We start from the raw sequence: 17,149 nt of genomic DNA, 5'->3' as shown, positions 1-17,149 counted from the left end.
ACTCAACACAAATTAATACTAAATATATATTGCGTAATCAAAGTAAAATTTAAGATTTTCCTGAAAACAAGCTACCAATCACAAGTGTCCCTCTCCCGTCCCCCCTCTGACGCTCTCAAGCAAAAACACCTCACGCAGCAAGCAAAAAGATAAGATGGGGGAAGGTGGAGGAGGCTCCCGCGTAGATGCGTACACATTTGCGGTTAAAAAATATTGTGAAAAGGCTGCCTTTTTATAAATTTTTGTGAAGGAGCTGCTTTTACGACGCGGAATTTTGTGAATGGGGCCGCTTCTGCGACGCGGAATTTTGTGAATGGGGCCGCTTTTGCCATGCGGAATTTTGTGAAGGGGCCGCAAAGCGGCCCCAATTTGGTGCTGGATCGACCCCTGTTAACAATGTTCTGAGGTTAAAAATCGCATATTCTGTGCACGCTATTATGTATTCAATGACTGGACTAGTAGCCCTTCATACTTGTTATAGTGTGATTTAGAAAAACTTTTCTATGAAAGTCTACCTGGGACCAAAACTTTAATCGTGTTTTACTCAAAACTTTAAAATGTCCCTTTATGTCTCTTTGCGTCTCACTGCCTTATTTATCAGAAGTATCTTGTTTTAGGCATTACCTGCATTAAAGGATCAATTGTTTTAAAGTGTTTATTTCATATTTACTTTGTTTTAATTTTTAAATTTATTTTATTAAATTATATCAATCTCCCCTCCCTCGCCAGCAATTTTTTAAAAAAATGTCAGCTGTCATTTTTAATGATAAAATACTTTATTTGCATACATTATAGCTTCAATTTAACAATACCCGATTTAATAATTTTCTCAATATAATGATACATTTCACTGGTCTGGATTTGACTGCATTGAGTGTCTATGTACCTCGATTTTACGTTATCCTTGATTTAACGATAGCATTTTCCAGTCTCTTGACAATTGTTAAATCAGGGTTACACTTTATTTTAATTTTTTTGCCTTTAACAGTGCTTTGTGAAAAGCTCTTGCCAGTGAAAGTTTGGATTTATTAAAAGACAATTTACCAAATTCCAATACACAGAATAGAGAATCTAAAAAAATTCTAATATTCCAAATCAGATCTTCTACAAAGTTAGTTATTAACAAAGAAGTAGAGAAAACTGAAATTAAATATATTGATGCATTGCTAAAGGTTGTTTTGTTTCCATGAATTTGTTCTAATTCTCAAAAACGGGATCCTATGAAAAATCTTGGATGAACTTGTGATGTCTTCTTTCTGTGTTATAGCATGGTACTATGGCAATTCCTGTTTCAATGCATAGTTTTATATTTTGACTTTAAGTTTTAAAATTCTGTTATGACAATGTTTCATTTAATGTTTTAAGTCTTCAATATATGTAGTAAAATCCTGTTACAATTAGTATTAATGCAACAAAGCATCCGTTTCAATAAATAAATTTTCACTGCATTGCTTGAACTTATTTACAACAAAATTTGCAGTCCCTTGAAATTTGCTGTAGCAGAATTTCTTTCTATCAAATATTTAATGATGCCTTTTTTGATAAGTGTAGACAAATGTTTGTGGATTTTTCATTTCTGAATATGAGGTTTATCTCCTTATTTCTGACAAGAGTAAGTGCTCTAATATTTTATTCAAATTTTGGAAAATAAGTTTAAAAAGTTAAAATTTTAATGTTCTCCTTTAAAAAAAGTTTTTAGAGTTTTCAATCATTTCAACTGAGTAGGAAAAAAAGTAAAATGTGTAACACTGGTTTTTTGTGTATCTTAATTTTCTGAAGTAAGATCAACATGTGTTTCAATCTTAATTTCTTATTGTGCTTCATTTCTAGGCTATCGTAGAAAAAGACAAAGGAAATGAATTGTATAAACAGAAAAAATTTGAAGAAGCTATAGTTCAGTATGACAAAGCTATTGAGTTAGATCCTAGTGAAATGACATTCAATACGAACAAAGCAGGTTAGTCTTTTAAAAATGTACTTCTGTACCGATTTTTTTTTTTTTTTTTTTGTACTATGACCATTTGAATTCAATGATAACTCATACCATGTACTATGGTTGACTTCTTTGAAATTCAACTACATAGATTCAATGCAAAATGAGCTGCTGTCTGCATCACATGACTTCCTTTTACTCTAATTTGATGTCATTTTCCCATTATTGTCAACTTTAATGTGATTCAATAGTTTACTCTCTAAATATCACCAATAGTGGCCGAATTGAAACCAGATTTTTAAAAAAATAAATAAAAATCTCCAAATTTGTCGCCAAGGTGGCGACAAAACTTGGCAACCAAAAGACTGATGATATATCGCCAAGTGTCTGCCAAATTATAACACCACTTGAGTTTACATTGAAATTAACATTGATTTCCTCCCAAAAAGGGGCAAAAACCCCCTTTAGAATATCCCAAACTCAACCAAAAGGGGAGGTGCACAACTAGACCCCACTAGGAGTCTACGTACCAAATTTCAACTTTCTAGGACATACCGTTCTTGAGTTATACGACATACAGACGTCTCAAGAAATCGCATTGTAATTAACTAGGGAATTGTCAAAACGGATATTTCGCGTGTTTATACGTTCTTAGGCCACCACGTATAGACACGTTCTTATCCACGTGTGGTCGAGTCGAAAAAAAACTTCATTCAGGGGTTAGCAAAATGGAAATTAAGGTCGATTTTTGAGTGAAATTTTTTTTGCGAATACAATACTTCCTTTTTTTTAAAGGAAGTAAAAAGTTACACCTATGGAGGGGGCGTGGAGTAGACCGAGTACAGAGTGGTTATTGAGTAGGACTCGACCGATGCATCGGCGCCGATGGTTCAACAATTGAGCTATCGGCATTGGCCGCCGATGCTAACTTGCAGGAAACATCGGCCCATTGGCCTTAAAAACATCGAAAAGCCGATGGATTGGCCGATGTTTTCGAAAAAATGAACTTTGCTGTTTTACTTTTTAATACAAAATAAAAAGAGTTATTGTTTTCATATAAAATTGTTTACTTAAATTTCAGTATGAATTTCTACTTTAATCACACCTGAAAGAGTTTTTAATACTGCATTGAGGTACCAAACAAGTTAATTATTGCATTGTTTTTTGCGGCTGGATGTACGTATGTATCTCATAAGTCAACTCAAAAATGGTAAGCGGTAGAAGGTTAAAATTTCGCATGTGGGGGGTGTGCGTACGTTCCAGTTGTGCACTTCCCGTTTTGTTTTCGATCAAGTGTTCTAAAAAGCCTATTTACTAATTTTTGTTGTATCATTTAATTACTTATTTCAATGCAATACTAATATAGCGTCTCAGACTGATGATCATTTGGTGATATATTGTTGAATTGGAGACCAACTTGGAAACAAATATGAGATGTCGAAACCGGCTTCTGTGTCATTTTGTTACATTCCCGTTGAACCAACGGTAATTTTTAATTTTTCGATATTTGTAACATGAATCACAGTAATGCAGTCTTTTCTGTATTGGTTCGGCGGTGGTACAAGTTTGAAGACCGTCGAAATACATTTTCAGGTCCTATTTCTCTGTCACGGAAGTTGTAAAACATTTACCATAAGCATTTTTGTAACTCCTAGGGTGCCCCTAAGGTAATGGAGCCTGTTGCACAATTGCAACATTTGCTATATTTTAAATCCGCCGCCACACGTCAAAACAAACTCGGGTGCAAGTTTTAAAAGGGTTTTTCTGCTCAATGTTTATGATTATTTTAAACTCAATTTTTTACGATTACTTTTTGTATTTCCGAGAACACATGCGTGCCCCCTTCCCCCTCCCTCTATTTATGAAAATAATTTCTAGTTGTACTTCCGAGTCGTTTTAAACTAACACCATTCATTAAATTAGATTTTTTTTTCAAACTTTATCTATTGTTTAGGATGAATTTGGAGCATTAATGTGAGAAATTGATTAAAGACGTTTTGAATGGTGACATAATTTCTTTTCTCAGCAAAAAAAGTTACTAGCTTTTATAAAAAAATGCAAACTTTTCTATTCATAAATTTTAAATAAGTATAAAAATATTCCTATTATAATTTAATAGTGTAATTTATCTGTTACTCTTTTTGTTTAATTTGATTACTAAAAAAATGTCTACTTGCAATCTTTCCACTTTAATTGCGTAATTTGTTGACGGTTTCATATTTTGAGCAATCACGATTGCTTATTGTTCTCATTTGACCGTTTTTGGTGTCCGTGCCTTTTTCAACTTGGACCAGAAGCCTTTGCAGCACCACCGCCCACCATCCTCTGTTGGCGGCGCGGCGCGGCTGCTCCGGTTTTGAGCTATCCGATCTCCTGGTGGGAGGCGTCCATGTCCTACACACACGCACGTTCACACACACACACACATACACGACTTCACACACATACGCTCACACACGCCTATGTGCATACACACAGGTCTACGCACACACACAACTATGCACACGTAACCGCCAGGGAGGAGGGCAGGCTTGGGAGGGACAGGAGCCGTTTCTAGAAACAATAACTCCAATGAGTAGGGTCCTGTCTCAGTTCGTGATTGCGAAAAACATAATTTGGATTCAAAATTTCAGAATTCAAATTAATTTTCTTTTTTATTTATTATTTTTTTTAAATAATTAAACAACGTAATTTAAATTTTTTTAACTATGCTTAGTGTATCTAAATCCATACATTATTATATTATAACTAAAATCTTAGTTATGTGCTCAATTTAAAAAAAAATAATCAATTGGTTATTTAACAGTGTCTTTGTTTTTCTTCCATGTTTTCTTTTCTTTTTTTCTCTTTTTTTTTTCGAATTTGTTCTTTCACTTTCATCACACAGCAATCAAAAAAGGAGAAGCATAACTACACCTTATACAGATTGTACGTATTACGATCCAAAATTCGGGGAAAAGCTGTATAAACCCTTACCCAGCTGTATAAACCTTTACCCCCCCCCCCACATTATCGAAGCACATCTACCTTCAAAGGGTCACCTTGAGTGACTATTTACTTCAGCCAATGGTCATATAACTTTTGGTAACACTCCTGGAAACCATTTTTCGCAATCTTCTGTGATGCAGCTTTATCTTTTCCTGACGAAAGAAAGCGGCGCCATGCAAATGTTTTTTTTTTGCTGAGAACAGGTAAAAGTCACACGAGCTAAGTCCGACGAAACGTTATGCTATTTGTTTGTCATATCAGAGAATTTGACCAATCGAACCGTGCATCCTCAACATGAAAGTCGCCTGCTTCCCCACGATGAAGTTAAAAGCAGCAGCGCAAGAGCCCTTTCAGGAGGTTGCGAAAAATGGCTGACAGGAGTGCTTCTAAAAGCTATATGAACGTTGGCAGAAGTGCACAGTCGCTCAAGGTGACTATTTTGCAGATAGATGTGCTTCGGTAACTATTCAGGGTAAGGTTTTATACAGATTGTCCTCGAACTTTTAAATAATACTACATACGTATGAGTTTTCAACTTACTATTTCATAACGTTTTTGAGTGACGCAAATGTACGCGCATGAAGACATCACAAGAGAACATGCGATAATTAACTGAGGAGTTGTTCAAAATGGATATTTCGGTCATCTATGTGTTCTTAGGTACATATGCATGTACAGATGTGCGGAAAAAACTTGTGAAGTTTAAGTTGGGTGGTCGTAAAATAGAAATTTAGGTCAAAATCTGATTTTTTTTTGTGATTACAATTCCCTATTTGTAGAAAGGAAGTAAAGTGAAATGAATAAATGATCTTTTAAATCCCTAGCAATTTTAGTAATTTATTTCCATTAGATTTTATTTCTTTTTTGGCATCGGCCATCGGCAATCGGCCATTTGGAGAAAACAATCGGCATCGGCCCATCGGCCAAAAAATGCCATCGGTCGAGTCCTATTATTGAGTACTCAGTACGTCCCTCTCTTCTTGGAAAATTTGGATTTTCTTAATACTTTTAAACTTAATACTTGAGACCCTAAAGTATGATTCCAAGAACAGATCATTTTACATCATTCATGGAAAAATATTTTTTGAAAGGTATTTTCTCATGACAAAAAAATATAATACTTATATAAAATCTTACTCTTTAAAACATTTTAAAAGCTGAGAACATCAGTTATCTTAAATAGGTAATTTAAAAAAAATAAGTGGAACCAATTTTCAGTTAAATCAAAAATCCAACGACAATAAGACAGACCATTACTAGTTTGAATTTTCAAATTGTTTAGGTTTTCAAAAATAACTGAGAAAGGAGTATGCCATTTAACCAATTAAAGTGGTTATACAATATGCGATTCCATTTTTTTAACGAAAATTAACTTGCTTCTTTTACTGGACGTTAATGAAAATTAAATATTTACTGCACTGTATGTACGCTCTGAGAAACTATTCTATAGTAATTAAACAAAAAAGTTAAGTAACCTTCTGAATAATAGACTTAACACAAAGAAAGTTGAATTAATTTCCATAGTTGAATTAGTTTCTTTTGTTTAAAAAATCAACTTGACTTCAACTGAGAGAACCTGCCTCTGTGACTGAAAAACTGTTAAAATAATCAAAAACTCATACCTGAGATTTGTATAAAAGGCTTACCACACCACAACAGTAGACACATGCAACCATCATGAGAGCCAGAGGAGAACTTAAGTTTTATTCAATGTAAGACATAAATACAGTGCAGCAGTGCTGTCATCTAGTGATAGTGAGAGTATTTAAAAATAACATTTCAACAAAAACCTGTTTACTGTATCATTAAAGCCGAAACAAAAATGTAATTATTGCTGTTTTTGAAAAATACTGTTGACGTATTCATTGCTGAGAGGCTGATATCTTCCATCTGGAAATAACTTATCTTTTTTGTGACTTGAAAAATGTCCATTGTTGTACTTTATTTTTTACTCATGCTGATTTCACGTGGGGTGAAATCTGTATGATTACCATGTAATGGTTCTATTATTTTACCTTTATTACGTTTGTACTTTGTTTCATTTATTTTTTCATTGTACAATGTCATTTATTTCACAAAATGTAGTTCGTTCAGATTTTTGACGTTTTACTGTCTTTTGAAAGTTTCTCACTAAACATTCTCCGTATCGATGTTTTAAGAACTGTTTTTGAATTCTTAATTGTAATGGTTCAATGCTTTTGATAAGTTTTAACTAAAAAAAATTCTTACTGTTGTTTTTTCTCACATGTTAGCTGTATATTTTGAGCAAAAAGATTTTGAAAAATGTATAAAGGAATGTGAAAAAGCTATTGAGGTTGGAAGAGAAAATAGGGCAGATTTTAAAAAACTAGCAAAGTAAGTTGTGTTGCATTTCTATTTAGCTACTTTGTTGTTTTTGTTTTGATTTCTCATTGATAAAGAATTATTTTTCTCAAACAGAAAAGTTTAAAATTATTCTGCTTTATTTTTACTAACCTATGAAGCACTGATACTGCTAATATTGAGCACATAAAATAAAACAAGCATTAATAAAATAACTTAAGTATTAATGTGTGTTCCAGATACCGTATGAAAATAGCTGTGTACATACTTATCCAGATGGATTTTACTGCAGCTATATAAAAATAAATGCTTTGAATAAGCCAAAGTAAAATGAGACAGTGAGAAGCATAGAGATGTAAGTGCTAAAATTGTGAATTTGGAGATAACCAGTGCAAATGGTAGGTGAACCTCCCCTCTGTTTTGGAGCAAGATATAGTACTAGTAGCCCTGGGAGATGCTGCTGTACAGCATGATTTAGAAAAACTTTTAATGAAAGCCTACCTAGGACCGGAACTTTAAGCGCAATTTGCTCAGAACTTAAAAATGTCCACTTATTCCTTTGCTTCTTGTTGACTCAAATGCAAAAAAAAAAAAAAAAGAGAATGAATATGTTTTATTTTGAATTTTGCGGACTATGGATAGATTAGGAATCTATATTTGCTTTAAATGTATGTTTACACTTGTAAAGAATCACTCACCTTTAACATAATGCACTCACTACAAGATAAATAAGATGATCAAATTTTAGATTCAAGTATGTTATAAATTAGTTCATTTATTTTATGTTATGACCTAATTTAAATCTGAGTTGATTTGAGGCCAAATTTTTTGCCTTCTATTGGGTAAGTGCAAAAGTTCGTGCGGAGTTTGTGAAAGAAAGTCATACAGTGATTAGGCAAGCAAAACTCTTTATTCAATCAATGATATATTCTCCATCGTTGTCTATAATCTTCTTCCAACGTTCTGGCAGCATACGGATGCCCCGATCATAAAAACTGCGTGGTTTAGATTCGAAGAACGAAGACACGACGTTTTGTAAGGCATTCAAAGAGTCAAGTTTTTTTTCCATTTAAATGATTTTGCAATGACCGGAATAAGTGATAATCCGATGGTGCGATATCAGGAGAATACGGTGGATGAGTTAGGACATCCCATTTCAGGCTGTTCAGTTTGCGTAGCGTCTGTCTTGAAACGTGTGGTCTAGCGTTATCTTGATGAAAGACTACGCCTTTGCGATTTGACAAACTCGGGCGTTTCTGTTTGATTTCTCGGTTCAGATTAGTTAATTGACGACAGTACTTGTCCGAATCAATCGTTTGGCCGGCGAGGAGAAACTCAAAATAAATTATACCCTTGCAATCCCACCAAACACAGAGCATCACCTTGATCGGGTGCAAGCGGGCCTTTGCCATTGCGTTACCATGTTCACCTGCCTGTTTCCATGTGCGTTTGCGCTGAACGTTGTTGTACAGGACCCATTTTTCATCGCCCGTCACTAATCGATCCAAAAACGGCTCGTTTTTGAGCCGCTCGAGTAAAGATATGGCAGCAGAAATTCGCTGGATTTTGTTGCTCTCGATCAACAAATGGGGCACCCATATATCGAGCTTTAAATCAAATCCAATTTTTTTTAAACGCCGAAAAGCGGTTGATCGGTCAACGTTAAGTGCTGTCGCAACTTCCTCTGTTGAAATTCGCGGAGTATTCTGAACTAAAGAACGCAAAACGTCGTCATTAATGTCAGAAGGTCGACCTGAGCGTGGCTTGTCCTCTAGCTTAAAATCTCCGCAACAAAATTTTGCGAACCATTTTTCCACAGTTCGTTTAGCTGGTGCTTGATCTTGATAAACGTCTTGAATGTTTTTTACGGCTGCTGCAACGTTTATTCCCTTCCGAAATTCGTAAAGCATAACATGCCGTAAATGCACTTTATCAACACTCAATTTAAAAGTAATCTTTCTCGAAGCAGTTTTTATCTGCACAAATTATTTTGATTGGAATGAAAGCTGCACATGTCACCTTTCCAACGATCTGACTTACGTAGATAGTGGTATTAATGACAACACGTTACGCCCGTTCTAACGCCATTTATTGCAACTCTGCACGAACTTTTGCACTCACCCAATACTTTACATTGTTGCTTTCTCATTTAAACTTTGATATTTGATCAATTGCTCATAACCAACCAACATTCTTTAAATTTCGATAATTTCGTGATTTACTCGTCCATCTTATATTTTTGTTCTTAAAATTGGAATAGAAAAAGAACCACATCGAATTTTCGAAAAATCGCCTCGAGGTGCACACCCCCATGCTACAAACTAACTTTGCCAAATTTCATAAAAATCGGCCGAATGGTCTAGGGGCTATGCACTTCACAAAGATCCAGACATCCTCTGAACAGACTTTCAGCTTTATTATTAGTAAAGATAATAATAATAATGTTTAATGTAAACATGATCTAAGAACTTCCATAAGTAATTCTTTTTATTTTGTCAAGTAACTAAAGTCTAAATTGAAAAGAAAAACTTTATCCTAGTTATATATGTAACCGCAGACTCCCCACAATATTGTGCTCTGTTTTTGTTGAATTTTGATTAAACTGAAAATCTTTTGAGAGAGAATTTCAGGATTGAAATATTAATACTTTTATAAACTCTTAAGTTCACTTTAGTTGTCACCCAGGATGGACCACCCCCCTCGTTTCCCTGTAGTTTACCACATAATGTACTTTTGAACTTTCGATCTGTTTAGTAAAAATAATCAAATTACTGAACAAGCTAAAGTATATTTTTAGTTTGAACAGTTCATAATATTTGAAATTATTTTACCTTGCATAAAATAAATCAAATTTGCCAAGAAATTCCAATGTGTTCCAATTTTTGAATTTTTAAACCTTTTTGTTGAAGCAATATTTTGTATGTAACTTGTGGAATATCAACTAGCTTTTATTTTATTTTTTTAATACTAATTGGTATTTGTGAAGTATCATCTATTTAATTTTATATTGTGCACTTTACAATGATCAACTTCACTCTTGTAAATTTTTATTTTGTCTTAGTTTTTAGAACTTTTTATGTATGTAACATTGCAAAAAGCAATGTATTTGTACAGGGCTTGAAATTTTAAGACTTTCGTAAAATTCTCTCTGTCAAATTTGTCTCTTAAGTAGCTTATTTTTTTTCTTAAAGGGCTTACTCAAGAATGGCTGCAGCATACCATAAAATTAAAGATTATTATAAGGCTAGGACCTTTTATCAAAAGTCTTTAACGGAGCATAGAACTCCTGATACTGTATCAAAATTACAGGAAGTAAGTAATGATTATTTGTTATAACTTTTACTTTTGGATTAGTTCTATCTGTATATCTACTGAAGGCTATCCTTCTCGGAAAGCGAATGCCAAATTAAAATCTTCTACTGACCTGCAATTTTCTGATTTTTGTACTTTATTTTCTTGTTTCCATTGTCGTAACATTATTTTCAGATCTATATACCGTTGTTCTTACATTTCTTCACTACTTACCTTGTTTTTAAAGAAATAAAGTATTCAAATAATTTCTCATTTATGTCCTTTACTGGTTGATTTGCATGTACTTTTATCCTTTAAGATAGTTTTTCAATTTTACTAGCTTTGTTTCCCTCTATTGCTATACATACATTTCTTATTCGAAAGTCGTGGAATATTTTATATAGTAAGGGGCACTTAATAGCCGTGTTTACAACACTTTTCTATCTTGTAATTAACCGTTCCAAAAAAGCCGGATGAATTCCCCGTTTGCATGTAAAAAGAGGTTTTCCATTGTACCAGAGAAAGTGGTTTTTGCCCAGCATCTTTAGCCGCTATACCCAGCAAGTAGACGAATTTGTTTCGCATAATGCATTCTGGGTACAAGCTGCACTTTTACTCCAGAAGGAAGCAGGAGAAAAATTCCACATATACTCCACAAATAACCAGAATGCGGTGAAAAGAAGGTTTTTTCTAGGGTCGAAGGTGCCCATGGATATGCACCTAATGAGGACTTTGGAACAAATATAATTTGATAACAATAACCAAAAATAATCAAAGCAAGACAAAAAAAAATTTCAATTAAGGAGCATTTACTTTTACGACTGAAAATAAAAATTAGAAGGATTTTACTAAACACAGTATCTTTATATATTAATAGGCAAGCCGTTTCCTTTCGGTACCAATTGTTTGTGAACCGATTTCCTTCATTCCTTTTTTGTTCGGTAGCTATTGCAGAGTCTTAGTGTCATCAATAAAATTTTTTGAAATTCAACGCTAATAACAGAGATATTAATAAAAAACCATTTTCGTCCTTAATAGCTCTTTCTACGCGAACGGATGGTCCAATTTTTTCGAATTTGATATGGTTGGAAAGGTCTTTAAAAAACACTCCTAACAAAAAAAATTGTCAGGGTGCCCAAGGTCCAATAACCTAAACCCACTAGAAAAAAGTTATAATTTTTTTTAGTTAGCAAAACTCAAAAATTTTAATTTTATCTGTTTTCCATTGTTGAAATTCATTGTTGGAAGTGTGAAACACTAAGTTTTAATTCATTTTTTAAACTGCTTTTTCTGCACGAAAAATAAATTTTAGTGCTTGGTATGGTTGGAAAGATCGTTAAAATACTTCAAAAAACGTTTACCCCCCATTTTACGGCTCAAAAACAAAAAGTCGCTACGATGACTAGAAAAAGAGCTAGAAGCAATTATAAGTTAGCGAAAATTCATTTTTATTTGATTTTTCACGCGACTTAGTTAACGTGAAGAAATTGCAGGATAATATTATGCCTTGCCATTTCTAGCTTGAGTGTAAAGAAATGAAATTTATTTATACAGAGGTTTTACGTATTAACTGTTTTGCGGTATCATCTCATTCAGTAGGATGTTGATTTTTCTGTGAAATTGGCGATTTTAATCCATTCGTGTCAAAGTTTTCGCATTCTTGCATTTGTTTTTATTATTTAGGGTAACTATGGGCATTTAAAATGTTTTCATTTCGTTTGTTTTCTGGATTTTAATATTTAAATAAATCATTTTTCGGAGTGAGGGAGGACTTCGATGTAACCACCTTCTTAAGAAAAAAAACACATCTTCGAATTTAAGATTGGCGTATTATTACGACGTCCAGTGCTTTCGCATAGACAATTATATGCTGCCACGAGTCGAGTTCGTTCATTTGACTGTTGGAAATTTTATATTTAATGGCAGGGGTCATGCCTACTTTTACAAATAATATTGTTTGTACAGAAATTTTATGTATTATAGGAGCTTTGCGGTATCATTTCATTCAGGAAGACTTCTATAATTGGGAAATTGGCGAACTTTATCCATTGGTATCAAATTGTTGGCACCAATGCCAGCGTGAGAAATAATTTTCTTTTGCATTCGTAAAACAGGAGTATAAATGTCTATTTGCAAGGAGCTGACTACGAATGAAGTCCCTCTTTAAGGTGGGGTTCATTAAATTGTAACCGTTTGTGACAAGGGAGAGGAAACAAATGACAAGGACATACAATGGGGAAAATGTTACATCAAGCGTAATTTTGATAAGAACATTTATGAAAAACAGTGTGATATGTGGCAAAGGGAAGAGAGGGTATGGTGAAGTGTGAAACTTTGGGACAAAAGGGAGAGGGATCAAAAATTTTAAAAAGTGCATTAGCCAGTAATCTTCTAAACTGTAAACAAATCACATACACGATTTTTTTTTTCATTTATAAAAAAAAATTGCACTATTATTGCAACGTCCATTGTTTTTGACTGTTTGAAATTTTATATTTCTCTTACACAGTAATATTCAACTTTTAAAAGAAATATTATTCATGAAGAAGTTTTACGTATAATTTTAAGTTTTGCAGCATCATTTCATTCGGGAAGATTTTGATAATTGGGGAAATTGGAGCTCTTTATTTAGTGGCGTCAAATTTTTGGCACCAATTGCAGTGCGAGAAATGTTTTTTCTTTGCATACGTAAACAAAAAGTAGGGAAATATATATATTTGCACACGGTTACCACAAAACGGGCTGTCCACGGATGAAGTCCTGCTTTAAGGTGGGGTTCAAGAAATAGTAAGAGTTTGTGACAGGAGGAAAGAAATGACAAGAGGGACCTACAATGGGGAGAATGTGACAACAAGCCTTTTTTAATCGGAATATGCACCACCCTTAACCATTAATAAATCACTATAAAATGACATTTTTTTTTAATTGTACTATTATTGCAACGTCCAGTGTTTTCGAATGGACAGTTATATGTTGCCACGAGTAGAGTTCGTTAATTTGATAATTGGAAATTTATATTTCTAATGACGATGTCAAAGCAAATTACTCAATAAAAGAAGTTTTATAAGTAATATTGTTCACAGAGAAGTTTTACGTATAACCTGAGTTTTGTGCTGCTTCATTTCATATAAGACGATTTCAAAAATTGTATAATTGGGGATTTTTATTCATTGGTGTGAAACTTTTTGTTTCCAATGCCAGCGCGATAAAATGTTTTTCCTTTACATACGTGAACAAAGAGTAAGGAAATATCGATTTGTATAGGGTTAGCACAAAGCAACATGGTGTCCAAAATAAAAGTATTCAAGCCAAGAATTTGATGATCACACCAATTTCTCAATGGGATTGTTTTCTTTAGTCAGAAGTACTACTTTTAGTTGCTGAAACTGATAGAATAAGCAAAAAAAAACCCATGGAGCCAGAAAAAACTTTTAATTTCCCCACAGTTGTTTTTTATTATTTTTTTATAAAGTCCGATTTTGGAAATAAGGCGTAGTCTTCATGACATTACAAGTGATGTACTTTGGCACGCTACTCCATTGCCGCGCTGAATGTTTACGCTTTGCTGTCAATCGCTTTTCTAGGTTATGATAATTTTCTGCTATGCGCTAATGGCATCAGTGAATGCCATTTCATCGTTTTTGATGCCATATGCAGACGCGTAAAAAATGAATTTCAATCTGCGCACGGATTAAAATAATTATTAAGAAATACTATTATTTTTTTAATTTCAGGAACAATCCCATTACTGAAATATCCCCTTTCATCTATCTATTTTGAGATTAACAGACAAAAATAAAATTGGAATAAATTATAGTTTGTTATTGTGCGTACATATAAAGATGCTTCCCGATATGCAGTAAACATAAGTAAGAATAGAAACAAAAATGTTGGAAATAGTTAAATTCATACAAGTTTTCTCAAATATTCATTTATGAATATGGTCGAATTTCGACCACTGCGCGAACACTAGTATATTACTAAATTAGCAGAATGGAAATATTTGAATCATAAAAGGAAAAATTAATGACTCACAATCAAAATAGTCTTCTAATGTTGTTTGAATTGTCTTTGGTCTCAGCAAATTGTTCATGAAGCCGTCGTGCTTGCATTGTTAAGAAAACCCTCCCTTTGGACATGGCCCTGGTTCTAAGTGGGTGCCATGTACAGATGCTCAGAATTGATCAAAAGCAACAAAGTTTTGACGATTTGGAGCAATGTTTAGCAATAATCAACCATAATCAAGACAAAATTTTCCATAGATGTATTACAATGGATGAAACATTGTTCCATCACTACACTTCCAAGCCCAGAGCCCAATTAACAGTCAGCCTTATAACAATCATCATGGAATGCCTGAACTGAATGTGATGGACTAAATCCAAAGTGTGCAAAGAGGCACTGGTTGGCTGACAAGGTTATGGCATCAGTATTCTGAGATGCACATGATATTATATTTATTGATTTCCTGGAAAAGGGCCAGTCGGTCGGTGATTATTACATAGCGTTATTGAAGTGCTTGAAGGATGGAAATGTGAAACAACTGCCTCAGTTGAAAAGAAAAGTTGTTTCATCAAGACTGTGCACCATATCAGAATTCAATGAATAGGATGGCGAAATTGCATGAAATTAGCTATGAATTACTTCCCCATCCACTGTATTCTCTAGATCTGATTCGTAGTTACTTTTTCCTGTTTGCAAACCTCAAAAGATTGCTTGCTAGAAAGACATTTTTCACTGAAGAGGGAATGGTCAAAATTAAGGCCCATTTTGAGGTTAAAGACAAAACATACTATAAAAATGGTATCCAAAAATTGTGTGACAGCTATAATTGTTGTAGGCAAAGGCATTTTAATAATAAAATAGAACTTTATCAAGATCAGGGTTGGCTTTCTGCCCGCAGAAACTATTTTTTGCCGTGCCAGTGGCAGAAACTGGTTATAACCGGTAAAAACCGGCAGAAACTGGCAAAAACTTAAAAATGTCTTTAATAACTCAAGTAATTAGTAAATGATATTTGCTTAAGTAAACTAAAAAATTAAACATTTCATCACTAAAATAAAATAAAATCCAATGCTAGTGAGTGCCCTTGATTTAGTTCAGAAAGGGAACTTTTCCAATTGCAGAGGCTCATAGTATTTGGATTAGTTTAACAAAGGATAAAAAATCATATGGGGGTGCTTAGGAAAGAGGAGTGACATACAGAATTAAACAGGCATTACTGATTGTAATTTGCTCACTTATATGCTTCCTCTAAATTGTTTGTGATTGAAATTATCATGTCAAGGAGAAAGTGCCAGAATTTTACTTGTCTAGATTACCTTACCTAATGTCACAGTTTGCAAAACAAATTAGCCCCATTTCTCAAAACCTATTGTAACGGATTCGGTGCGAGACTTCCACTTTCTTGAAATGAAAACACAGTTCTTGATAAAAACACAGGAAATTTATTTACACTATGTACAGGAAAGATCTTCAACAACTGCTAAATTATTCATCAGCAATTAAGCAATTATCACACAGCACCGTAAACTCAACATTTACACACGTATTTACTTCCAAATACGAAAACAACACAGCGAAATGCCTCGCTATAAACAGAGCAAAAATCTTCTCAGTTCGCAATATCAAACGAAACTAAACTGTTTATCCATCGCTAACGGCTTAAATACACCAAAAAGAAATTTCTCAAATATTCCACACGCTTCTGTAAAGTAGTAGACCGTTATCAATGAAAAGAAAGAAAATAGGGGTCGTATACTTTAGCCGAATGAAAAAGGGGTTGTATATTCATTACGGGAAACTATTTACAGGTTACGTTCCTACAATAATTACTATTTACAGAATTTGTAACATTGCCCCCTTCCTAAGGACTGCACGTCGCGGGCAGTACAATCCCCAGAAAGGGTGCCAAACTTCTATCACAAGTTTACAAATATACACATTAATTAATAACTAACAGATACAGAAAACACAATAATAACAAGAAATATTACTAAACATTAAAAGCAAAAATTATCTACAACTTCTATGTTATCAACCATGGTTGTTTACGTAATACTCGTGAACTATGGCCATAGTATGGGGCTAACCGATCATAATGTACAACCCTAGGTTTTGCATTAGGTGATTTTTGGATCCTCACTACGACGTCATTTAGTCGGTTAACGACTTTGTAGGGTCCATCCCAATGCGACTGCAATTTGGGTGAAAGACCTTTCCGTCGGATGGGATTCCATAACCAAACCTTGTCGCCTTCGTTGAATTCATGTCCAGTAGACCTTGTGTCGTATCGGGTCTTCATCTTCTCCGCCGCGATGTTGATTCGCTCTCGTGCGAAGTTATGAACGTCTTCCAACCGGGCCTGGAGATCCTGGATGTACTCCTCAGGCGATGAAGGCGCATCCAGAGGACGACCGAAGACGAGATCACAAGGTAGCCGAAGCTCTCGTCCGAAGAGCATCTGAGATGGGGCATATCCGGTAGTCTCGTGGACAGCACTGCGGTAGGCCAGCAGGAACAAAGGTAGCTTCTTGTCCCAATCCTGTTGATTTCTGGCTACCATAAGTGAGAGATTATTCAGGATTGTGCAGTTAAATCTCTCCACCATGCCGT

The 17,149-nt window shown here is 34.3% G+C and overlaps 1 protein-coding gene across 2 annotated transcripts in view; it reads left to right on the top strand.

The window, feature by feature from the left end:
* The window catches only part of LOC129222170 (stress-induced-phosphoprotein 1-like), a 79,950-nt gene that overhangs the window by 36,415 nt on the left and 26,386 nt on the right, over positions 1–17,149 (top strand). For both annotated transcript variants that reach the window (XM_054856631.1, XM_054856630.1), the window contains 3 exons: positions 1,831–1,957; positions 7,174–7,276; positions 10,435–10,555. In XM_054856631.1, the coding sequence (XP_054712606.1) occupies positions 1,831–1,957; positions 7,174–7,276; positions 10,435–10,555 (351 nt within the window). The remainder of the gene's footprint in view (positions 1–1,830; positions 1,958–7,173; positions 7,277–10,434; positions 10,556–17,149) is intronic.

This window comes from Uloborus diversus, chromosome 5 (genome assembly GCF_026930045.1).
Source record: "Uloborus diversus isolate 005 chromosome 5, Udiv.v.3.1, whole genome shotgun sequence".
NCBI lineage: Eukaryota > Metazoa > Arthropoda > Arachnida > Araneae > Uloboridae > Uloborus > Uloborus diversus.
Note: the sequence above shows the minus strand (reverse complement) of the source record. Positions and strands in the feature narration are given on the sequence as shown.